The sequence below is a fragment of the Hippopotamus amphibius genome, chromosome 8, assembly GCF_030028045.1.
Source record: "Hippopotamus amphibius kiboko isolate mHipAmp2 chromosome 8, mHipAmp2.hap2, whole genome shotgun sequence".
NCBI classification, from domain to species: domain Eukaryota; kingdom Metazoa; phylum Chordata; class Mammalia; order Artiodactyla; family Hippopotamidae; genus Hippopotamus; species Hippopotamus amphibius.
The window spans coordinates 77,832,208-77,858,944 of NC_080193.1; the positions used below are offsets into that span (position 1 = coordinate 77,832,208).

General features: G+C 38.9%; 1 protein-coding gene across 5 annotated transcripts in view; it reads right to left on the reverse strand.

Annotated features, from left to right (window-relative positions):
- Positions 1-26,737, reverse strand: part of CAB39 (calcium binding protein 39) — a 91,334-nt gene that overhangs the window by 16,598 nt on the left and 47,999 nt on the right. For all 5 annotated transcript variants that reach the window (XM_057745696.1, XM_057745697.1, XM_057745698.1 and 2 more), the window contains 3 exons: positions 9,149-9,313; positions 6,910-7,028; positions 1,074-1,242 (listed from right to left, as the gene is read on the reverse strand). In XM_057745696.1, coding sequence (XP_057601679.1) covers positions 1,074-1,242; positions 6,910-7,028; positions 9,149-9,313 — 453 coding nt within the window. The remainder of the gene's footprint in view (positions 1-1,073; positions 1,243-6,909; positions 7,029-9,148; positions 9,314-26,737) is intronic.

A 26,737-nucleotide genomic window follows, 5' to 3' on the forward strand; every position in this document is an offset into this window, starting at 1 on the left:
CTCTCACATTATTACCTTATTCTCATTCAATGTGAAACCCTAATGGCCAGGTCCCCAGGCTTTCAAGCCATTTTAAGGGTGTTCATTCACCCCGAGGGACAAATTTTATTCAGAGACCAAGGCATGTGCTCATTATCTCAATGGCTCTTTATACACAGAACTGAACCCTCACAAGAACAGTGGCCACTTGTTACTGTAACCGTGTTCGTGGTTTCTGAGCACACTAGTCTGCAGGTAAGTGTACTAAATTCTGATTATATTAACGTTACAGTTCTGAATATTCACTTATGAGGTTAGACATTTTACGTAAGGGAATGTAACATATAAAGGCTTGCTCTCATTATGAAAAACACTAATAAACATTACTGCTTTATTAACATACCTTAAACAGCACAGAACCTTGCAATTCAAAACAAAAACGTGAATGTTGTACAGTGGTGTCTATCATATGTGTATTTAATTTAAACACACAACAGGGAGATAAGGTAGGCAGGGGAGGGAGGAACAGTGCTGGTGATTCTGCAACCCCCCCACACCCTGCCTCCTGTTAAATAAACAAGCCCTGGCCTGAGCATGAGATGGAAGAGATAAGTCCAACGTGCCCTTGGGCCTGTCCACAATAGGGAAATCTCTGTCCTGAATGTGGTTCTAGAATTTAAGGACATGTATATTCCAAATTAACATGGCCCTGAACAGAAACCAACTACTATACCTGATGCTTAATCAAAGAAACTGCTGCAGTATGTTCCAAACTGGGAGGAAAACCTGATTTTCACATGTATTGTATATCTATATGCCGTACCTGATGGGTAATTTAACAGAGAAATGTACTTTTGACCATACAGGACTTTTGCCTTTTAGACAGGCTTTAGAATCTAACTTTTCCACCCTTTATAAGCTGTGACTCTACTGCATATACCCGAGTCACACATACACATGTAAAATATATCTTCCTTCTTCCCACTAGAGGGCAGCCGTGTATAGACTTGGAAGGTAGAGAAGCTTTAGGAAAAACAACACACCTGTTAATCTCACTTGTATGTATATTTAGAATTCTATAGTTTTTAAGTTACCTTGAATGTGGCAAATGCATCTGAAGCTATGTCAAATGTCGACATTTCGACATATCTGAAGAAATCATAAAACTGTTCTGACCACAAAATGATTTTTGCAAGTGGTTCATGTCTGATGCATTCTCTTAACATTATTCCACAATTTAGAGCTATTTCTGGAGACTCATACCTGCAAAAAGAAAAGACAAACATGACTGCTTTTTCTGCCCCCCATCACCGTTCTTTTAAAACTCGAACAGTTTCAACTTTTAGAACAGGAAGTTTCAGACATGTCCTAACTCAGTGACAGAGCAGGTTACAAAATGCATCTCTCTGAGTCTTCAGAGGGATTTAGTGTAGAGGGCACACACGCGTTAGTTCACGGTGACTGCTCCAACCCAAAGAAAAGTAACAGCTATGAGAGTGATCACGGGAATAAAAGCTCATTACTTTAAGCTAAAAGATTTGAAGAGACGTATTCAGGGCCAACCCTCCAAATTTTACATGTGGTGCTCTCAACACTTCAGAAAAACCAAAAGCTGAATCAAAAAACAATATGAAACAAACAAAACAGTTTCCTGAATTCACAGTATCTAAATGGGTCTATCAAATATACAGCATTTATATTTCATTGTTTCAACTCAATACTCAAAACAGTACTTTCAAGACTGTTGGCAACACATAAACACTACAAAATTGAAAGTCTGCTCTTCAGGATGTCACCACCAAGTGCCTTGTCAGGGATGGCCTGAGGGCTCTTGCAGCAGACACAGCGGACTCCATGGCACCCTTCCTCAGCTCTCCACACAGCCATCCTCTACACCCATCTCAATGTCTCCTGCCTTTTCCTTCCCCGTGATCAGAAAGAGAACTTGTTTTCCTCCCAACCCAGCAGCCTTTTCCATTCTGATACGCATAAAATCTCTCCGGCTGAACCCTGCCATTCTGCTCAAACGCATCACTCTCTTCCTCCAGCTCCTTTCAAGCTGCACACACAGGCTTAATCTCCTTCCCCACTCACAGTGTCCCCTAGCTTCCTGCCATCGAACCTGTTTCCTAACATTTTACTAGTAAAGATGTCTTCTTGGCTAAAACAAATGGTCTTTTCTCATAACATAAATTCTGCTATTTAATTTCCTGACAATGCAGATCTTTGCATCTCTCTCTTTAAAAAAAGAAAGAAAAACTCTCCCAGTTCTCCTTCCTACTTCGTCTGTTCCTATTTCTTGCCTGGCTGAGGTCTTTCCTCCGTTGCCTCCGGCCTGCTAGTGAATGCTCCTAGGATCTCATGGTTCACACCATGGCTTTTAAATTGCCCCAGCTCAGATCTACCCTGGGCTGTAGTTAGGCATCTTCTGTTGCTTCTGGACAAGTTCAGTTAAAGGTCTACCATAAGCTCTACGAGTCTAATATGGTATCACTATCTTGCTTCAGATACCTGAGTCAAAAACAGCTCTAAAAGAACTTTCTTTGATAATGGAAATGTTCTATATCTGTGCTGTCTACTGAGCACTTGAAATTGGCTAGTATGACTGAGGGACAGAATTTTAAACATCATTTAATTGAAATTAATTTTAAATTAAATAATTACATGTTGTTAGTAGGTACTGTATTGAACAGCACAGTTCTAAACCTTCCCCTCTTTATCTACTCCCAACCTTCCCATCTTTAATGTCACCACTCCTTTTAAATACTTCTTTGCAATATCTCAGTTTCATTTTATTTTATCCATTCCCAGTGCTGCATGAAGTCACACCTAGTCACTCAAGTGCTCGCTAACAAGCATTTTTGTTCAAGCTGTCTTAAGGACTCTACCTGACGTACTAGTGTATCAATACCCTTTCCAGCTTAGGAGCTTAAAATGATTTCTTCTTGCTAATCAAATAGATAAACGTCTGGCTTTAGTGTCTAGGCTTCCCCACATCACAGCTACTCCTCTGGTACAACACCCTCTCCTGCTATGCCATAAAGCGGTCTGATTATCTCCTTACAGTTGTCAATCACTGTGTTCATTCTTGCCCTTGTACTTACTCTCTTTTTTCTGCCTATGCAAATTCAAAACGATGTGGAACCTCAGTCCTAAACCCATCTCTGTTACCAACCCTTGCCTTATTGACTAAACCCACATTTTATCCCCTGAAATCCTCCAGCAGTGTTATCTAGTAGTATTATCCTTCTGTTTTACATATGTTCATCACAGATTATCAACAAGATCAAAACCACGTTCCTGTGTATCATTTATGGCATGGCAGCTAGAACGCTGACTGGCTCTTAGGTGATCAAAATGCCTGCTCACAAAATGGCTGATCACACAATTCATCTCTGCTGATCTGTAACAAGGCAGGAGGCTAGAAAGACAAGGGTAAGATACTTTGGTACAACAAGTTGGGCAGGTTTTGATGGCAGTTTGTCAAGCTTGTCTTAAATGATTAAACCATAAACCTATGAGCACAAGGCAAACAGTTATGCTGTACAACCTGTTAGCACTAGAGTGGAGAGCACATTAACATTTAAATCGCCAGTGGAAAAATGACTGCCTCCAGATTTAAATTAACACCAGGAACAAGAGATTATTTTCGAATGCACACTAATACTGGCAGCATGACTTCCCCAAATGTCTAACATCAAAGTATCAATACTTATAGCCTAAGTGGATAATCACACTGCACTGAAGTAGTTAATGCAAACTATTAATCAACAAGAGCAGCAAAAATCTTTTTTTTTTTTTCTTCTTTTTTGGTCACATCGTGTGGCTTGCAGGATCTTAAGTTTCCCCAACCAGGAAGACTGAACCCGGGCCTTCAGCAGTGAAAGCACCAAGTCCTAACCACTGGACTGCCAGGGAAGTCCCCAAAAGCAGAAAAATCTTAAACAGGTAGTTTCAATAGGGCCCTTGGAAGAAACGGCTCTTTCCGGGTCTGAGGCAGGAACCTGTACAAAATGAGCAAGGGACATCTTGTGCCAGATGGCAAGGAAGCTATCAAAGGCAAAGGGGGTCTATCAAATGCAAATGGGGTCTTGCCAAAAGGATAAAGGAGCCAATTTGAAGGAGCTCCCAATAGTCTAAGATGGGGCAATTTGGACATAAAAATTTGGTCATAATGACTGCGATGGATTGAGACACATCAAATATATTTTAAAACTCCCTAAAACTTGAGGTCATAATCGTGCTTAAAACAATAACATATCACTGCTCATCTAAGGAAGTGGCTAGGGTACCAATTGATTATACTAAAAAATGATAAAGTGGAAAAAAATCAAGCACCTATTCTGTCTTTCCTACGGAAGTCACTGGTGAGAAACAAAACACAGTTAATATACAGAGAAAGAGTAACAGAATTAGGAAATCACCATTTTGAACCTAGACAGTGATCCTCAATGGATACTAAAACCATTACATGAAGGGCTGATGGAGAACTTTATAATGGACAGACTGACAGTACCTGCATCCACTGATCAATCTAAATATCCCCAGAAGTAGGACAACCTGCGTTTGCCCAATAGGAAACAATCCCATCACAATTTCATCCATGAATAACTCCTGCCCCCCAAAATTGAAGCTGAATTTAATCAAACTAACTTAAAAGAATAGAGGATAGAAAAACACGGTTTCGTGTGAAACCACAGGATGCAAATCCCAAATATGTGATTTTTCTACAAAACAGATGACCCAGTTGCTTCAACAAATAAATGGTACTAAAAGAAGACGGCAGGAACTATTACAGATTAAAAGAGTTAAGAGTCAATATCAACCAAATTCAGTTTGCGGACCTTGCTTGAAAAACTGATTTAAACAAACTGAGAAATGACATTTTTGGTAAAAATTAAGGAAATCTGAACACTGACTGGGCAGCAGATAATATTAGGTTTTTAAATGATATTATGATCTATGTTAAAAAAATCTTTTATGTATTATGTACTAGGGATGCATAATGAAGTGATGTTATATGTGAGAAGGAAACACAGGAGGCAAGGAATGGATGAAACAAGAATGTTAATAAATATTAATAATTATTAACAAAATGTTAATAACTACTGAAGCCTGGTGATAGGTAGGAAAGCATTTGTCACGTTATTCCTGAGTTTTATATATATTTTCCACAATAAGACTAAAAGGGGTGACGGGAAGGGCTTTGTAGGTTCCCAGCACCAGTGGCTTCTCCATGCTGCTTCTCCTTGCCTTCCTTAGCTGAGATTTCTGCTCTGGCCAGCTCAGTTGAGAGCTTTAAACCTTTTTTAAAAAATATTACCTCAAAAGTCTTACTATACATGACATTAAATAACGTTCCTATCATACCCCTGGCCACTGTACAGTGAAAACACAGGCAGAGTTAACTAATTCATAGATTTTAATAACCATTGCTTTCTACGGAAAAAGGAATATTGGCTTTAAAAATACACAAAGGCATCTGGAAGCTGCTCTAAGAATACCACAATTTCAGACTATTCACTGCATGTTCATACACGCAGCTCTGGATTGATACAACAGAAAAATAAGATGCCAAAAATTCCGTATGGCAACATCTGAAGAAGCAGCATAGATAGTCAGAACTAGAAAGAAGGAAATAGAATGCTGGCATCCGACACATACACTGACTCAAGCTTTGTCTAAACAAGTTTGAACTTGGGGGAACTGTTAAACCACAGAGATATGAATCAGAGTGAGGCAGGCTATAAAGCTGGGGTAGGAGAGCAAGCTGATTCACGCCAACAGCCATACCAGTAAAACGCTTGCCCGCCAATTTAACTGAACACCATCAATGCACACGTACCCAGAGCTGGCAAACAACTCTGGTATGAAACAACGGGGGGTTACCTTGCCAATCAGTGATGAGGGAGAAGAGGATTTTTTTTTTAAGTTTTAGTTTTAAGGCTTTTTTGGTTTTTGATTTTTTTTCTTTTTTTCTTTTTTTTGAAACTGACAGGCTACCCAAAGATAAATGCCTGCTAAGTTCAACAGTAATTCCAGGAAGATGCACTGTGAATTACCAAATTAAGTGGGTTAGTTGAGTGGACACACACAGGTGAAAAGCAAAGGGAAGTACATCATAAACATGTACTCTGTTGACTAAACAAGGTTAAGCTATACAGCATCCAAGCTCCATTTACTGGGCGGCCTTTACAATCGTAGTGTGCATGTACGACCAAGGAAGATGTCTTTAAATACACGATTTAGCTGATATTTCACACAATTAAGGTTTTTACATCTTACAGAGTAGAAACAAGACCACAGAAGACTTTTTTTCTCATATGATTTGAGAATTTAAAGGCCCACAATACACCTAAATTTAAAATCTCACAGACATTTTCAAATTCAGTTTAGCTTGCAGATTAAATTTTAAGGAGGGAAATGTGTTCAAGAACTACAGGATGGGGCTTCCCTGGTGGCACAGTGGTTAAGAATCTGCCTGACAATGCAGGGGACACGGGTTCGAGCCCTGGTTCGGGAAGATCCCACATGCTGCAGAGCAGCTAAGCCCATGTGCTACAACTACTGAGCCTGTGCTCTAGAGCTCGTAAGCCACAACTATTGAGCCCACGTGCCACAACCACTGAAGCCTGCATGCCTAGAGCCCGTGCTCCGCAATAAGAGAAGCCACCGCAATGAGAAGCCCGTGCACCACAACGAAGAGGAGCCCCCATTCTCTGCCACTAGAGAAAGCCTATGTGCAGCAACAAAGACCCAATGAAGCCAATAAATAAATAAATTAATTAATTAAAAACAACTAAGGGAAAATGAGCTGATGAAATGACAGAGAAAATGCTTTCCCATGTTCACCAACCTGTTTTTGCCCAAGACCACCTTTCCTTTTTATTTTTCAAGTCAAAAATACAAGTTTTATTACATTATACATACCCTTTCAATAACATGAACAAAATATTCTGTTGGGTGCAGATGTACTCAACAGTAGGAGTTCTTGTACCAATTTGTCTTCTGAGAATATTGTTGAAAATTTGAGCCACATCTTTCTTGCCCTATTAGGAAGATAAAAATATCAAAATGCCCCAAATAAATTCAAATCAAGGGTACTGCGTATTTATAATTATGACTGAATATCTGACTTTAAAACATTCAAAGACATTAAATTTTCTTATTTTATTTCTACCTTTATAATTTTAAATTCTAAATTTTAATAGTAAAATATTTTTGACATGAATAACATGTTGACAAAGTAAAATCTTACTAGTATAATTTCAATGATTTCTAACTCTCAGAATCATGTTGACTCAGATATGAAAAACAAAACCTTGCTATATGCTTACATTGTTCAGGGATCTGATTCCCATCCAAAGGGAACAAGCAGCTTCAAATAGGATGCTCGTATTGTAAACAATACATATAGCTTCCTTTTATAGTGATGGAAGGAGAAGAAACTGTACTCTGTTAGTATAATAAAAATGAAAGAATTCTGTAAGAAGTTGAGCTTTAATGGCAAGTAGACATATCCTCCTATTAAACTAGGTCTACTTGGGAAAAACTTTACATAGATTAATAATTAAGGTACTAAGTATCACATGATGCAATAGCTCAGAGATCAGAGTTACACCACTGTACTTCACTAAACAAAACAGGTGGATGTTAACGCTATACAGTGAAACCTATAACCAGAAAGCTGCACTAGAAAGTAACACATGCAGAAGCAGACCCCAAGAGATGTTTCAGAACGGCCACTTGTTATGAGGCTGACAGGTCTGTAGGGGAGTGAGTGAAATGCCAGCTTTCCAGCACTAGAGATCACCCTGGGGCCTGTGCTAGGTCAGGAGCAGTGATGGCAATCTCGAAGAACCAGTCTGAAGGGTACACATTTCTTTTAAGTTAAATTTATGTCTCTAAAGTTCCAAATGAATATTAAATTCAGGGCCCAGGTTGCGGAGTGGGATGGGTAGATGAAGGAGAAGGAACTGGATGGCCCAGGGCATTCTCACCCTTGCAGTGGAAATAAAAATTGTTATTGTTGGAATTTGACACTCTATTAAAGGTACATGAAACCAGCGATATAAATGGAAATATCATAGTTATGTTTGTTCTAAAAGATAGGAATACATTTTTATTCTCCTTTATTATCTACTGATAATATGTTCAAGTAACCTATGAATCACACCTTCCCCACCCTTCTCCAAAACTGAATCTGGCTATAGGTGTCTGTCATTTTCTCCCCTGGTTTTTCAAGTAGCTGAACAGACATCCAGTCCCTCAGGATGATAAACACTGGGGCTTAAACAAAGCACAACCATAACAAAGAGAGAGGAGACTGCTCATGACCATGCCAGAGCCCTTCACTACACGCTTCTCAGACTAGGTTTATTCAGACTGGTATCAAGGACGATTCATCTCACTAATAAATGCGCTAAATATCTAACATGGGATTATTTGGCTGTATAAGCTTGGGCAACAATCTCAAATGCCTACCAGGGATGAGAGGAAATGAAAATGAGTGCAGCAGGCCCTGAGGTAGGAAAAGGAGCTGCGCTGTCTATGGCATACCCAATGCCACAGGCTGAGGGGCCACACGAGATCACAGGCCCAATGTTGCCAAATTTTTCAAGGGAAGCCAAAAATTCAAAAGTGTGTATAAAATCTCCTGCTGTTTTAATGTTATCTTAATTTAAATATTTAAAAGCAGTGCCAAGCAAACAAAACACATATAATCGCTACTGTAATGAGTTCTCAGCAGGTTAAAAAAAAAGGAAAGAAAAAAACAACAACAACTAGATGGTCTCTAAGATCCCATCTACCTCAAAAGTTCAAACATTCTATGGTCTTCTTTAGACTGTTTATTCCTTGAGAGCCAAGGACCAGTGAATTATATAAAACAGCAGCTATTTATTAATACAACCTAAATGAAAGGGCATAACAAATACCTAAAAACTTCACATACAATGTAGTGAAAGAGGAGGGAAAAAACCTGGCCTAAGATACTCTTGAGCTCCTGCCCTGGCCCCACTAATTAGGCAGGCAGCCTGGGCATGCTTACAGGTCAGTACTCCTGAGCCAAGAGCCTGACAGGAATCTTAAAATGTTTCAAAGAAGAGCATATATGGAAAAGGACTATGTATAGTTACTGTTTTTGAAAAGTAAAAAGTTGATTTCTTACCTCAAAGTCAATGAGCTGTAAATCAGCTACTAGGGTGCTAAGGAGCCCACTATTATATAGTTCTTGAGCGAGTTGTGCCACTGCTTCTGTCTGTGGCTCTTTTTCATTTGTGCCATACAGAATTTCCTTCATGGCAACCAGATTTTTGGAAACTTCCTCTGTAGCCTGATTTGGGGGAGAGGAGAAAAACAATTCATTTTAACAAACATATATAACATACCTACAATTGCTAAATACCTTCTCTATATATTACACACCCCCAGACCTTTGTACAAGGTACAAAGGTGGGCAAGCCCATCCTTGCCCTCAGGAGTCAAACACTGCATGTGTGTGCACATGTGGGGACTGACATATGAGCTCGACAGGGAAGGCCAGCAGATTTACAACCTGTACACCTGAACACTGAAAACAATGTTGTTACATAGTAGAAACAGAACAGGGAGAAAAGGTTCAGTTCTGCTCAAAAGGGAAGGAAACAACATGGAAGAGGCACCTGAGCTGCCCTTGAGAATGGAGAGACACTGAGAAGCAAGAACTGCCTGGAGAGAAGGAGACTGAGGGGAAGGACTGGCATGAACTGGGGATGAGGGAGAGGAAGCAGCACAGGGCCTGTCAGAGAAAAGGTGTGGAAGGAATAAGGGAGTGATAGAAGAAAGCAAGCTGAAAGAGGCTTTGAATGCAAAGCTAAAATATTACCAATAAAAAAAAAGTCACTAAAAAGCTTCCACTTCTGGCCAAGCTGAAAACAAGGGTCAGATTTACCTTTCCCCACGAAAAAGATCAAAAATTGGAGAAAATATTTGAAACAACAAATTGTAAACATTCAACTTCGGGCAGCACAGGACAGTGATCCTTGAGAGAAGGAAAACAAATGAAGTGAACCTCACAATTGCCCTAGGTTACTGCCTGGAGAGAATTTCCAGGCTACATCACAGGAAGAGGGAAGCCAGGCAGGATAGGTAATCACCACATGAGGAGACAAAGCTGGGAATCTGTGGAGGCCAAGGAGACCTGGTACTTTTGCAGGGCAAAGTACCAGAGAGGTGAGAGCTATGCTGAAGAGACTGCTAGAGACTTGCAAAGACACATTGCTTCTCTAGCTGAGTACTGGTAAGCACATGCATGCGAGGAAAGTACCCAAGGCCTAGAAACAGAGCCATGGAGCTCACGCAAGGCTCCCATCAACTTGATGGAAAACCTCATACTCACAGGCATCAAGCAGAGCTCTCAAAGGGTTTTGTTTCTGCTGTTATAAAAAATTAGCCCTGGACTAAACTCTGCTCTCCAACAAAGCTTAAAAGCAAGCCTGGAAAGAATCGAAACTGGAAAACACAACCAATAAAGAGGGGAAATACCAGTCAACAGAAACAGCTCTGCAAAGTGACACAGATGGTAGAAATTAAAGATATTAAAAGTTACTATAACTATACTCAGTATGTTCAAGGAAAAAATGAGCATGTTAAAGATATGGAAGACACTAAAAAAAAAAAACCCACCAAAATCAAATACTTAAAAATGAAACTACAATTTCTGAAATAAAAATTACACTGGATGGGCTTAACAGCAGATTAGACACTGAGGAAGAAATGGTTAGTGACTATAAAGACAGAGCAATAAAAGCTATCCAAAATGAAACACAAGGAGAGGAGAAAAAAGACAGCACAGCAGTGAGCTGCAGGATGACTCTAAGCAATCTAATACTTGTGTAACTGCGGTCCCCAAAGGAGAGGGAAGGCAGACAAAATATGTGAAGGCAGAATGGCTGAAAAACCTCCAAATTTGATGAAAACTATAATTCCATGGAGCCAAGAAGTTCAAAAAAATCCTAAGCACAAGAAACAGGGAGAAAACTATGCCAAGGCACAGAATAATCAAATTGCTTAAGTTCAGTGAAAAGAAAAGCTTAAAAGCAATTGGGGGGAAACCAGTGGGGGGAAAATATTACAAAGAATCAAAAAGCAAGCAAACAAACAAAAAAAACCAGACTTCTTGACAGAAATGATGCAAGTCAAAACATAGTGTAGGAGAACATCATTAAAGTTCTGGGGAAAAAACAAAACTAAACTGTCAATGCAGAATTCTATACCTAGTAAAAATATTAGCCAAAAATGAAGGTGAAATAAGAATTTTTAAGACATAGAAAAGCTGAAAGATTTTGTCACCAGCAGACCTGCACTATAGGAAATGTTTAAGTAAGTCCTACAGATAGAAGGAGATTCAAGATGAAAATCTGTGTATACAGAAAAGAATGAAGAGCACTGGAGATAGTAATGTGGATAAATTTAAAAGATTTTTCCATTATTAAAAAAGGTCTTAAGACAAGTGGATGTTTAAAGCATAAATAACTATATTCTGGGGTTATGACATACGTAGAACAAGAATATGTGGTAACAACAGCTCAAAAGGCGGGGCGGGGGGTAGTGTTGTCAGGTTTTATACATGAAACAGTATAATATTTCTTGAAGACAAACTACAAGTTAAATGCATAAGTCCTAAAAGAACCACTAAAAACCAAACAGTTCTGGCTAATAAGCCAACAAAGTAGAATATTAAAGATATGTGAAAAACATAAAGGCTATAAAAAGCTAAATAAACTGATGTATCTATGACCAGAAGTATACTTCAGGGAGATTACTCAGCAGATTCAGAGGACATCAGCATTTAATGGTACCTAAAGTATCATCTAAGTCCACGGTACTCCCTTCTACAACTTTCTAAATCTTACCAAATGATCACATTGCTTCTCCTTAAATATTTTCAGTGTCTAGTAGTGCAGCACTAACAGACTTTAGAATCAGACAGCTGTTAGAAAATTTTACAGTGAGACAAACATTGCCTCGCTATAGTGTCTGCTGGTCCTGTAGATAAGGCAGTATCCTAACTTCTCTTCCACATAAAGGCTCCTCGTTGAAAACAGCTTGCCTGTCTTTCTTAAATAGTCTTCTCCAGAAAAACCTCCTTTCAGCTACTTTAACTATCCTCCTAAGAAAAGTAGGATTAACGTTTCAACTCTATCCAGATGGAATGATGCAGAAGACACCAAAACCACTGTGCAAATGTTGCACATTTAATGTAGCTCAGGGCTACCTTTAAGAATTTTTGCAATGATATCATAATTCATTCAAAGCCAGATCTTTGAATAGCACTGCAATGATGGCTTTAACTCTTCTCACTATTTAATTTAATCTCATTAACAGGCCATCATTCAACACTGTGGAGGTACTTCTGAATTCTGAAGGACATCCAAAATGCCAGCTATTGCGCTCATATTTGTATCATCTGAAATCTGATAGGTAGGTTTGCCTCCCATGGCCTCAATCATTAACCAAAATGCCAGAAAAGAAGTGAATGGAGTCTAACATTATGCCTTTGACTTATCATGCTCTTTTCAGTAATGACCTACTAATAATCTTTGGGCGTGGTTGCTCAGCCACTTACATATACACCTATTTCCAAATCATATTCAAAAGGCTTTTTGTGAAATACTTTCATAAAATAAGCATATACTATTTCCTCCACATTTCCTGAATATAAGGAAATGAAATAAAGTTAATTTGGTACAACCTTTTTACCTAAATTTATGCTGATTTCCACTGACTACTGCTTTCTTTTCTAAATGTTTACAAAGTATCTTCCTAATAATCCCATTATGAAACCTTATTCAGCATCGATGTTAAGCAGAATCTTTACCTTTTCAAGTCTGCTGCTACTACCCTATTCTGCTATTGTCTTAGATTTCTGACAGCAGTTTGTTGTCATCCCATACATAAATTTTAAGTACCCTAGAATGTACTTTTTCTGGGCCAGGAGATAATCATTTATCAACAGTAAATGTTCTCTTATAATCTAATTAGAAATGTTGCCTTTTCAATTTCATTTTATTAATCTTTATTCTTAAAATGATTATTGGACTTCCCTGGTGGTGCAGCAGTTAAGAATCCGCCTGCCAATGCAGGGGACATGGGTTTGAGCCCTGGTCCAGGAAGATCCCACATGCCTCGGAGCAACTAAGCCCGTGTGCCACAACTACTGAGCCTGTGCTCTAGAGCCCACGAGCCACAACTACTGAGCCTGAATGCCACAATTACTGAAGCCCGCATGCCTAGAGCCAGTACTCCACAACAAGAGAAGCCACCACAATGAGAAGCCATGCACCGCAACAAAGAGTAGCCTCCATTCGCTGCAACTAGAGAAAGCTTCCTTCCGTGCAGCAACAAAGACCCAATGCAGTCAATAAAAATGAATGAATGAATAAGGAAGGAAGGAAGGAAGGAAGATTCTCTTTGACAGGTAAGAATCTGACATTTAGTAGGTTTTCTGAGTATATTATCTGCTGAATTTATTCAGTGACCCTAAGCAGAGGGGGGCTAAGTAGTAGACCTTAGCCCCCTCTGCTTCTCTGACTAGATCAAAGTTTAGAGGCTCTTAATAACCCTTCATGTGTCTCAGTTTATACTTTGCTGTGAAATCATGATATGATTTCCAGACCATACTCTATGATTTCTGATAGCAAAGGATGAAGAAGTGTTCACTATGAACAAAGGATGCAGATTAATGTGTTCACTATGTTGGGAGGAGAGTGATAGCTAAAGGTATGGGGTTTCTTTTCGAGGTGATAAAGTTTCTAAAATTGACTGGTTGTGTGTGGTTGCACATTATCTGTGAATAAACTAAGAACTACTGAACTGTACACTTTAGAAGGGTGAACGGTATGATATGCAAGCTATATCTCGATAAAGCTGTTTTTAAAGGAGAGAAGCAAGGAAATAGAAAGCTACTTATGGTGCTTCTAGGATGAAAGCATAAAGCCCTCTTCTTCCTTTTAGCAGATGACACTGCCACCTACATTATGAGTGGGGAGGAAAACACCATGGAATTCTCTCCTCTGCTAACCATTATACTCATCCACCTATATTAACCCTCCTACTTCTGGATTCCACTCATCTCCTGCCTTCTCAGGATCTCATCCTGTCTGTTATCTTATCTCCTGCTCATATAGTCAACTCCCCTCTTGCTTGATTCCCCCAAACTCATTTTTAAATATGATCTAGGTTCTCATTAACAAAACTAAACGAGCTCTCCTTTGACTCCTTAACCCCTTCCCAGCTACTGCCTTCCCGTAACTAAACCTCTCAAAACACCTCCCTATGTCTGTTACAGTCCACATCTCTTTCCTATTCACTCTTTAGCCCAATCCCATGTGGCTTCCACAGCTAGTACTTTAAAGCTTTTAGACAGCCACCAATGACCTGCCTACCATTAAAGACAATTTTTAGCCTTCATCACATGTGAGCTCTTGGCAGCATTTGAAGTTGTTGATTACACCTTTCTTTTAAAACCGCTCCTCCCTGTCCTCTGTGACTTACCAACACCCTATTTTTTTTAAACTCCTGTCTCCCTGGTTGCTCCTTCGGTCTCCTTTTTGGCTCATCCTCCTTTAGTGGGCCATTTAAATACTGGGAATTCCTCCAGGCAGAGTACAAGGCCCTCTTCTTCTCATTCTATCATCTCTCCCTAAGTGATCGCATCCACACCCACAACTTTAATTAACACCTAAATGCAGATGCCTCACAGATTCCTATCTCTAATCCAATTCTCTTACTAGTCTATTAAGCAGCCTGCTTGAAGTGTCTCTACTTGGATGTCTCAAAGTACCTCACACCTAATGCATCTAGAATAGAACTCATGATCTTGCCCCAAGGCCTAGTGTTCTTCCCTTGTTTCCTATTTCTGGGAATGAGATGCCACTACTGATGCTCTTATAAAATATCACAAACTTAGGATTCATCCTCGACTCTTCCCTCTTCCTCACCCTGCCCCAATATCTAATTCATCACCAAGTCTCCAAAATCCATCCATTTATACTCCACCATCACCACCCAAGTCAGAGCCACCACAACCCTCGTCTGGACTACTAACTAGCCTATTGACTGGTTCCCTTCAATTCCGTACAGTCCATTTTCACAACTAGAATGATCTTTTCATAACACAAATATGATTAAGATTTGTTCTTAACTCTTAAAATGCTTTGTCTTAAAATGCTTATTGAATCTTTGTGTTTAAAGCGCTTCAATTACCTACTGCTCTGAGGATGGAGAAAATTCCCTTTTAACATGGCCCCTAAAACTCTGCATGGTCTCACCCTACCTCTCTGACCTTACCCTGCACTACAATTCCTCCCCCACTATCTATACACCAATGCTCTGGTCACATTGGTCTCCTTTTGGGGTCCCTGTGCAGGTGGTTTCCTATGTCCACAATGTTTTTAGTGCTCACATTCTGTCCCACCTCCTGGCCAACTTCTACTCTTCCTTCACTGCTCAGCTCAATGATCACTTCCTCAGAGAAGTCTTTTCTCTGGTACTTCTTCACAGTGTTTTTCACAGTTGTATATAACTCTGCTCTTCCTTGTGATTTCTAATTAATCTCTGTTTACTTCTGCTCTGTTAGGAGTCTAGTGCTTACAGGTGCTCCATACATGCTTGATGAGTGACTGAACATGAGTATACACAATCACTGGGACATCAAATCCAGATGAACACTGGATGTAGGGAAATGTGATGTCCTCACACCATAAAGTCAAAGAATTCCTTTTAAAAAGTGGTGCAGACACAGGGACCTGAAGAAAGGACACTCTGCAACATCTCACCAAGAAAATTTAAGGGAATCTATCCAGCAGAGTTACAGTGGTGAGCAAGAAACCCAACTCCCTGTTTTCTTAGAGAAAACAAGTCTGGAAGAACACACACCAAAACTGAGTACAGTGTGCCTATGGGGAGGGGTAAGAAGAATACTTCCACTTTGCACTGGCTGTATTTCAGGTTTGTTTGAATGTTTCACAATTCATATTTTAATTTTTTAAGAGTAAAATAACAAAGGGAACGAGAGAAACAAATCAAAGTGTTCACTATGTTGGTAACAATTGGTTTACCTTATTTCTGCTCCTATTTCCCTCTTTTCACTCTTCCCCACAGGACATCCCCCCTAAATTTTTAACATTTCTAACAAATAACTAAGTATATAGGTCTATATATGTAAACAGGTCTACCAACCACACCTTGAAAAACAGTGCCACATACAATGCCAAATAAAAAGCTAAAGACTAGAACAGGGCTTAACAGATAAAAGGCAGACTCAAACTACTCAGAAGTAGAGAATGGCATCAAGGACAAGAGACTTGCAAACCTGGGTATCTCCATGGTTAATCACCATCTACATAGGATAACCAGCAGTATGATATAAAAGAAAAACTAAAAGGTCATCAACTTTGTTTATGAACAGTCCCGATACATTAGAGCAATTAAGTTCATATTTCAACTGATGACTTCTAATTTTATATATATTTCAACCATTTGTGTGATTTCTGTTTCCCATTACCCAAGTACAAGCTGATTTTTAAAAAGCTTAAAAAAGAAATAAACATGACCAAATATTACTAAAAGATGATCAGAAAAGCTTACAAAGTTAAGTGTTTCACCAGAAAAGGTGATGCAGCAAGAATTTACTGAGTGAAGATGCCACATACAGAACAAATAAACTTGGCCATTCTTGTTTAGATTTCACTTGGTTCCCTCCATCAGCATTCACCTTAGTGACCCTGCCCAGTCCCCCCTCTCTGGCCAGACTGCATTATGTCAATATGTTCTCTGCCTCTCTGACCACATCCTCCTTATCTGCCACCTCCCTGCTTGTCCCCTCACACCTACTAAATAAGTTATTCACACTTACAGCTCCTCGCACACTATACCCTTGTCAAGCTGCTGAGATCATCATGACACCTAATCTACTGGGCTCCTTAATGACCATGTTACCTGTCCTGCCAAAACTGCAAGTTTCAGGGCTGCCTGTGCTCACAGCTCCAGGTCTCCTGCTCCCCTAAACAATGTTGGATGTCCTTTACTGAAAACTTTCTCTACTTCAGCCTCCAGGGTAGAGAAAGTGACAGAACCTGTGCACACATGGTTCACTAAAATTCATGCTGTTCAACTGCTTTCACTCCACCCAGAAACATTCCTTCAAACTGGATTGATTTTTCAATCAGTTACTCCCAACAGCAAATATTTCAAAACTGCTCCACTTCCCACAAGAGACCTTAGTTCTCTTTCTCTGCTCCTCATCTGAACATCTAGCTTCACTTCTCCCATACTGAGACAAGACTTTCTAATGAAAACATCCTCAACTTCCTCAATTCACCTCCATGTATCTCTGTCTCAACCCTGGAGATACACCAGAATCACTTGGAGGACTTTTAAACAAAGATGCTCACTCCCCTAAGACTTACTAATGACAAAAAGAAAAACAGTACTTTTACATGGAGATGCCCCTTAACCATGTGATCATCGTGAATGGTACCGAGACTAGTGACCTCATGTGCCTCCTGAAAGGACACACTGCAAACGGCACTGCATCACTTCTGTAGGTTTTCTTGCCAAAAAGGCATCACCTACATTGAATCATGAGGAAATATCAGCCAAACCCAAATTAAGGGACATTCTACAAAATAGCTGGCCAGTATTTTTCAAGTATCAAGGTCGTGAAGTCAAAGACAGACTGAGAAACTGTTCCTGATTAAAGGAGACTAAGATGTTACGGCCAAATGCAACATGTGATCCTGAACTGGATCCTGGTCCAGAAAAAGGACATTATCAGGACAACTGCGAAAATCTGAAAAAGGTCTGAGGATTAGCTCATAGATTTATTTGATCATTGTACTGTGGCTACATAAAATGGTAACATTCGGGGAAGCAGGGTGAAGGGTACTCTTTCTCAATCATTTCATCAGTCTTAGAAGTTAATCAATCCTCTTATTTTGCTTTTACTTCGCAGGTAAGAGGCAGCCCTCCTTAGTTCCCAGGCTGATGGCTCTATGTATGTGTGGTGGAGAAAGGGCCTCTACATGAGAAGGAGGCTGTCCTTGCCTCAAGTTCCCCCTTGCAATTTTGCCAGTTGTGTGGCCTCATGCAAGGTTGCTGGGCCTGCTGCCTGCTGGGATCCATTCTATTTCTTAAGATCTCAAATTCCAAATGAAGGTTCTCCCAATTCTCTTTTGCCCTGTCATCTACTCTCACTCTCTAGTCCTGGAGGCTTTGTCTCTGCTCAAGTGACCCTGAATGCCTCTCCCCGCTCCCGCCATTCTCCTCCTGATGCCACAGCAGTTACTACCTTGTCTCAGTGCCTGGCCTTGTAGTGCTCTACCTTCTCATCTGCATCTCTCATTTCCCTCACATATATTCAAGGGCATCAGAAAGGACTTGCTTACACTTGTTTATACACTCTTCCCTCCAAAAGGACTGAGACAGTGATTTACACATGGTCTGACTTCATGATTTTGTTAACTGACTGAACTGTTTAGGACATTTCGTGAGTAGAACATGGTGTTCTGAGACACAGATGCTACACTTATGTAGCTGGTAAGCCTCATATTATGTTTCATGGGTACAGACTACTAACAGTAGCCAACTGCTTTATAAATATATGGGCATAAAGGGAAACATGTGAAATAAGCGTCCCCCTCATGATAAATAAGCCCACTCACTTGAGTGGAAAATGATGTAGATCGTGCCTTAACTAACTCACACACTGCTGACCCATCTAGGTGAGAGACACGGAGTCTTAAGTTCCTGGTTGTTTTCTTGTGGCTTTCAAGAAGTGGTTTACCCTGTATGATTCTACTAAGCAGCCATATATATAGTGGGAGTCTGGGGACACCCAGCTGAGCAGTCACAGAGGAGAGAGGCTGAGGTTTGGTAGAGCTTCTCAGAGTCAAGGCCGGGGGAGCTGGGAGGCAGGCATATTTATCCTATGCCATGAAGGCTCACTGACTTCCATAAAGAATCCGTTGGCAACAACTTTATTTCTCATTAGTATCTTTAAAAAATATTTTTAAATTAAACAATTTAAGGCACAGGATCCACTTAAGCAGTAACCAATATTCCAAAGTTCACACCTACCACTCACCTCACTAGTAACAACATCAGAACTATACTTCTTCCTCTCCCAGGGTGAGGAGACAAGTACTTCAAATTTTTAAGGGTGGTGCCCATAATGATTTCTCCAATAAGAACTAAGGCTGTGAGACTTCCCACTGCCTGCTTTCTCATGAAAAAATACAAGGTGGGAAAAAAGCAACTAGCAAGCCAAATACTAGTGCAAGTGGCCTATTTCAAGACTTCCAAAAATTCAGGTGTCTTATGAAATCTCTTGCCTTAAACCCAATGTTCCCACAGTACCCATCCCTGTACCATTTTACCATCATCAGTGGCAACCACTCAGATACAAAGCAGTGATGCAAAAATACATTTTTAGAAGCCAGAGGAGCTGCTCACTCATCCACAGTGCTTCTAGACCATGTCCCTGAAGTGCTCACAGCTCTTATCACCCACACCTCTTCTGCACCCAACAAGGCCCAACTACTCAGTAGATCCCAAATTGGCTAATGGTAGGAGGTGAAAGGTGACAAGGTGTCTACTCACAGATGGAGGTACAGGGTTAATCTGGCGGAGTACAAGACTGGGTCAGCCCTCCCCTTGTCCCCCAATTTTTAATAGATAAAGTTACTTGTAAAGCCTAACTTACTAATATAAAAAGCACACTTAAACACAGTAAGAGTAAAATGGTTAAAGTATAAACATGGCTAATTCAGAAATTAAAAGGCTAATAACCTTAAAAGAAAATATTCTACTTTATAATAATATTAACTTAAAATGATAAAATATTTTTCCCTTCCTATCAGAGGCAAAGACTTTTAGAAGATATACTGGTAGTGGAAAAATAAATTGGTACAACTTTATTGGAGGGCAATTTAGCAAGATGTATCAAAAGGCTTTAAAAGGTGCAATCCCTCTCAATCACCCACTATACTTCTAGAGAACTTACCCTGGGGAAATAGATAATTACACAAAGGTGTAAGTACAAGCAGTGTCATTTACAAAAGCAATGGATCAAAAGTAAAAGTTATCCCACTGAACTGGTTAAATCATGGTGCACCCCTAAAATGGAAGATTATGGCAAGCTTTAAAAACAATTAAGTAGATCTATACTGACATGCAACGATGTTAACATTAAAACTGAAAAACAAACCAGGACCTAGAATAGTGTGATCTTGTGTTTAGTAGCTTACCTGCCCCAGAAAGAGAGGGCGAGAGCTAGAATATGAATGAGAATCTGTGAGGATATCCCACTATCTTAACAGTAGTCATTTCCTAATTAATTAGGATTAGTTTTTCCTTTTATACTCTGTTGAATTTTCTGAATGTTTGGAATGAACATATACTAGAACATAATACTTCATATAGATATAAATATAGAAATCAATTACAACTATTAGGCTTAATGAAGGAAGCACAGCTCCCCTGCACACACATATGTACCCCTACTCCCATGTTACCTACAGAGTGCTTACAACAAGGTAAAGAGGGAGAAGTCACAAATTTCGGCCTCCTCTCCCCTCGTGTAATGATTTCTAATGAATAGGACTTTGGCAAAAAGATACTGAAGTAAAGAGAAAGAGTCTGATGACACTAAGGCTTTGAGCCAGAAAGGCAACATTTCTTAAACTAGTCAGGCAGGAAGAGAGAGACCAATTCTGGGGCAGAGAAAATGAATTCTGAGTTAAATATGTTAAGTCTGAAGGGATGCCTCAGTATGGAATCACAATATCTTAAGTGCTGAAGAGATGTCAGAGATCATCGAAATCAGTGGCTTTTAAATGCTTTTGGGGCTACTGATAATCATACTTCCTACTCCTGCTGTCATCATTTTTCAAAAAAAGTTCTTGTGTAGAACCCCAATATACAAATAAGGATAAAGCAAAACTGGAAAAGTGGATTAAGGGAGAAAGAGCACCTGAAATCATGGCCTACCTGCTTCTTCAGAGTACCCTTTGCACGTTTATGGAACATTAAGTTTAAAAGCAATTACTCAGCCATAAAAAAAAAATGAAATAATGCCGTTTGCAGCAACATGGATGGACTTAGAGATTATCATATTGAGTGAAGTAAGACAGGGAAAGATAAATATCATATGCTATCACTTCTATGTGGGATCTAAAAAGATGATATAAATGAACTTATTTACAAAACAGAAATAGACTCACAGACATAGAAAACAAACTTACGATTATGAGGGGAGGAATGATAAATTAGGAGTTTGGGATTAATATATATACACTACTATATATAAACTAGATAAACAACAAGGACCTACTGTACAGTATAGGGAACTACATTCAATATCTTGTAATGACCTATAATGGAAAAAAATCTGAAAAAGAATACACACACACACATACACACACACATACACACACGTAGCTGAATCACTTTGCTGTATACCTGAAACATTGTAAATTAACTATACTTCAATTTTTAAAAATGGTTTTAAAAAAACCCTTAAAAAAAAAGGCAAAGCAAACACAAAATAACACTTGCCTTGCACACTACTCCCACCCCCAATTTCTAACCAAAATAAGAATCCTACTATAGTCTATCTCATCAAAAGTATCTTACCAAGTTTCTTTAGATAAGTAGGTAGCTATCTTCTTGTGGGTCACATGGTCTCCGTCACAACTACTCAATTCTGCCACTGAAGCAGGAAAACAGCCATAGACCACGTGTCAATGAATGCATATGGCTGCGTTCCAATAAAACTTTATTTACAAAACCAAGTAATGGGCTGAACTGGGGCACAGTTTATTGACTCAAGCTCTGAAAAATATCCAGTGGGTAGAAGCACAGGCCAAAGGATATGTGAACCTAGGGTTAACTGTGGACACCCATCAAATCCTTCCAATTCTCCCTCAGAAATCTAGTCTCATATCTTGCTTCTCCTTACCCTTAAGCCTTCCTTGTCCTCATAGGCCTCCTACCAAGTTAATCTTCTGCCATTATGTCCATCTTTCCAACATTTTCAATCTACTCCGACTTTGAAACATTACTAGTGAAAATGTAGTAGGAAAGAGGTTGGTGGTTTCTTATAAAACTAAACATGCTCTTACCATATGACCCAAGAATTGTACTCTTGGACACTTATCCTAGAGGAAAGAAAACTTATGTTCACACAAAACCTGTATGAAAATGTTCATAGTAGCTTTATTTATAATAGCCCAAACTGGAAACAGTCTAGATGTCCTTCAAAGGGTGAATGGTTTACCCTTTGTACACACTATGGTACATTCATGGAATGGAATACTACTCAGCAATCAAAAGGAATTATTGATGCTTACAACTACCTGTACAGATCTCATGGGGAATTAAGCTGGGGTGGGGGGGGGGAAGCCAATCTCAAAATGTTACATGCTATATGATTCTATTTACAAAGCATTCTTGAAGTAACAAAATTAAAGGTTGGGAGAACAGATTAGTGGTTGCCAGCAAGGGTTAGGCATGGGGGACAGGAGATGGGTGTAGCTATAAAGGGATAGCAGGAGGGGCCTTGTGGTTATGGAAGAGTTCTGTATCTTGATTGTGGTAGTGGTTACATGTGTGATGAAACTGCACTGAGCTACAACACACACTCACAAAATTGTTAAACTGGCGAAATATAATAAGGCCTGTGGACTGTACCAATGTCAACTTCCTGGTCTTGATATTGTATATAGTTAAGTAAGATGTTACCACTGGGCGAAACTGGGTATAAGGCACATGGGAGCTCCCTGTACACTTTTTGCACCTTCCTGTGAATTAAAAATTATTTAAAAATAAAGATTTAAAACAAAGCAGAACAATAAGAACAATAACAACCACCACAGATTTCTTCAGCTCCCTCAGTTTATCTTTAGGTTGTATATAAGGCCCTTTTCAATCTACCACAATCTAAATCTTTAGCTTCACTTCTTACCATTTTCCTCTAGTCACTCCTATAAAGTTACCCTAAACTTGTCACTGCTTTCTGGACATGCCATGCTTTACTCTGTTTCACATTCCGTTCCCTCTTATTCTCTGCCTGCCAAATACCTTTAAACCAGTTCAAATGTCACCTAATGCTGTCTAATGTACCTGTCTCTGATAGAGGTAGTTAACTGCTTTGCCCTCTTGGTTCCCACAAAATTTCACTCATACCTCCAAGTATGTCTACACTATATTATATTATTTTACACATCTATTTCCTCTACTAGATTATAAACTCCTTAAGAACAGGGACAAAATTTGATCCATGTGTCCGTCTATCTGCCCGTATACATAAGGGCACTAAAATGTCCATGGATTCAATCAAGTTGAATTGCAGAAGATGACAATGGAAGTGATGACAGTAATTACTCCTATTGTTATCTTTTGCAAAAAAAACTGTCCTGCCAACTACGATGGCATAAGGAAACATAATTCTAATGGGAATCGTTGTTTATAAAGTCATCTTTTTTAGAAACAATTTTGAAATGATCTAATAAGCCTAATTTTCCATGCTTTTGTTCACTATTAGTTTATACAATTGAGTTTATTATAATTTACATGTAACCGGTTATTATTATTGAGAAATGCCTCAAAGAACCCAGATTTTTTTGAAGAGGAGGGGGCTTAAATAATTTATTATTTTGTCTTTTTTTTTTGTTTCTTTATACCCATTCTTTAACAAAAGAATCATTTTAAACAAGAGTCCTCTAAATATATACCAATCTATATTCACTGCCTTAAATATTAATTCATTCTCAAAAAGGGATTAGATGATCTCATTGAAAAGTGGAAGTTTTTCAAGTAAATTAAGATAAAGGATGTGAGATGGAATCTAAAAGTAAACTGAGAAATATTGCTGGTACCAAATACTTAATAACAAGACCAATTCTGTTATATTAATTTCTAAATTAAAAAAAAAAAATCCTACACACATCTGTCCCTCTCTACTAAAGAAAATGTCTGAGTATACTAAGCTGAAAGATCACGGACTAAGAAAAACCTATTAATAACCTTCTGGTGTCAAAGATTACTCTGAACAAGTTTAGTAACCATGAGTCACTGTTAAATGGCTATGTTATGAAAAGGCTACTCCCTTCCCCCCTCTTAAATATGCCAGCAAACTTACTTCTCTCATGAAATGAGTGAATATAGCTATTCAACACTGTGAACACATGCATTCACAGTGGTGAAGGGAAGCAAGTATAAGCTGAGCAAGGCAGCTATACCTTCTTTATATAGCATGCAGTGGTCAAAAAGTGTGTAAACAGTCATTATGTATACCAGATCTATGTGGCTGTTAGCAATGAAAGAACAAATTCCACTCCACCTCACTCCCATGCCCCAGCTACCTAAAAATAAGGATGGTTAAATAAACCATTTCTAAAGCTATAAGGAAAGTAGTTTTCAAATTCTCTTTAAAAGGTATGGCACAGTTCCTAAGGGAGTAATCTATTTGCATTATAGACAATTCTTAATATAGCAACTGTGTACCATATAGAACAAGTAAAAATATCAACAAACTACGAAGAAAGAAAGACACTCAAATGTGATATCATTTTGTCTACAAGATCACAAGGAATGAATGAGAAAATGCCCATGGATGTAACAAATAAAGCAGAAATGGACAAAATTTTACCACTGGTTTGGCAGAGCTAGGAGTGAATACCACCTCTGATTCTAACATAACAATATGTGTCCTAAGAAACAATAGCTTTCTTCATGTGGATCAAGAGAATAATAACAAGAAATAATTCTACCTCCAAATAAGATGGAGGCCTATTCTCTATAAAGGCACCTTGCAAAATATGGTGTTGTATCAATGTAAGTATGTGTCAATCATACAAAGCTTGAATTCCTTCCACAAGACCTACGTGACCATCTAGCCCATACCAATACACATCCAGAGACAGGAAACTTGCTATCTCCCAAGAAAACCAACTTCCACTTATTACTTTCCCTAATATCAAGATGAAATTGGACTCCCTGTTTTTTCTCCACTCACAGGGTCTTAATTCTATCCCCTGTCACTGTCTGGAAGCTTCCCTTATCTAATATTAGATGATGCCCTAAAAACATTTTACTAAGAGCTCTAGGGCTCACATTTTATTCTTTCTCTACATCACATCTCCAGTTCACTGAACTGTTTCCTACGACAGAACTATGAATTTCTGTGCTAACCTGGTCACTCCCCTCTCAACACACTCTAGTTTCTCTACGTCCTCAAGTATGGACTTGTCTATACAGAGCAGAAGATGATCACTTTGAATTTAGTGTTTTTCTATTATTGCAACCTAGGTTTTCAATCATCTGTTTTGGCTGCATTATTACATGATCTGTTTATTCTCAGGGCACACATCTGTGGTTTCTAAGCCACCTATATCTCAGCTGGTACACGGAGAGTCTTTTACTCTCTTCATTGAGTTATAATTAACACACAACAAAGCACACATATTTAAAGTGTACAATTTGATAACTGTGGACTTATGTACGCACCTCTGACGCCCTCAAGGCAGCGAACATATCCATCACCACCATGATTCCTCTGTAATCCCTTCATACAACCAACCCTACTCTAACCCTTCACATACATCCCTGCCAACCCAAGAAACCAATGATCTGCTTGCTTTCTGTCATTATGGCTATTCACAGTTTTGTATAAACAGAATCATACATTATGTACTTTATAGTCTGGCTTCTTTCGCTCAACACAACTATTCTGAGATTCATTAATGTTGTTGTGTACAGCAAGAGTTCATTCCTTTTTATAGTATTCCATTCTATGGATGTATCAACAACTGGTTTATTCACACACCTGGGCAATTTCCTACTTTGGACTATTCCAAAAAAAGTTGCTAAGAACATTCAGGTAGAAGTCTTTGTATGGGTATATATTTCTTATTCTCTTGGGTAAATACCTAGGAATGAAACGGCTAGATATAACTTCAGCTTTTCAAGAAATCGCCAAACTTTTCCAAAGTGGTTGTATTATCTTACGTTCCTACCAGCAGTTTCAGTTGCTCTGCATAACCACCAACATTTGATATAGCCAGTATTTTCAATTTCAGCCGTTCTGATAGCTGTGAAGTGGTATCTCATCACAGCTTTACTTCGCAATTTCTTTTGATTAAATCTTTTCAAGTGCTTATCTGAAATCTATATATCATCTTTGGTGAACTGTATATTTAATCCCCCTTTTTTTTTTACTGGATTGTTTTCTTATTCAGTTTTGAGAGTTCTTTACATATTCTCAATGCAATCGTTTATCAAATATATGCTTTGCAAAGATTTTCTCAGTTTGTGGATTTGTCTTTTAATGCTTTCAACAGTGTCTTTTGAAGAGTTGAAGGTTTTTGTGTTGATGAATTACAATTTATCATTGGTGTCATATCTAAGAATAATTCGCCTATCCCAAGGTTGTAAAGATTTTTCTCCTACTTTCTAGAAGCTTTATAATTTTAGGTTTTACATTAGTTGTGTGACCCATTTTGAATTAATTTTTGTATATGGCATGAGTCATGGGTCCAACACACTTTTTGCACATGTGGCTATCAAATTGTTTCAGCACCAACTGTTGAAACTACTGTCCTTTCTCCACTGAATTGCATTTTCATGTTTGTCAAAAACTTTCCATACATGTATAGGTTTATTTCTGGATTCTCTATTCTGTTCCACCAGTCTATCTGTCTATCTAATATGCCTTTAT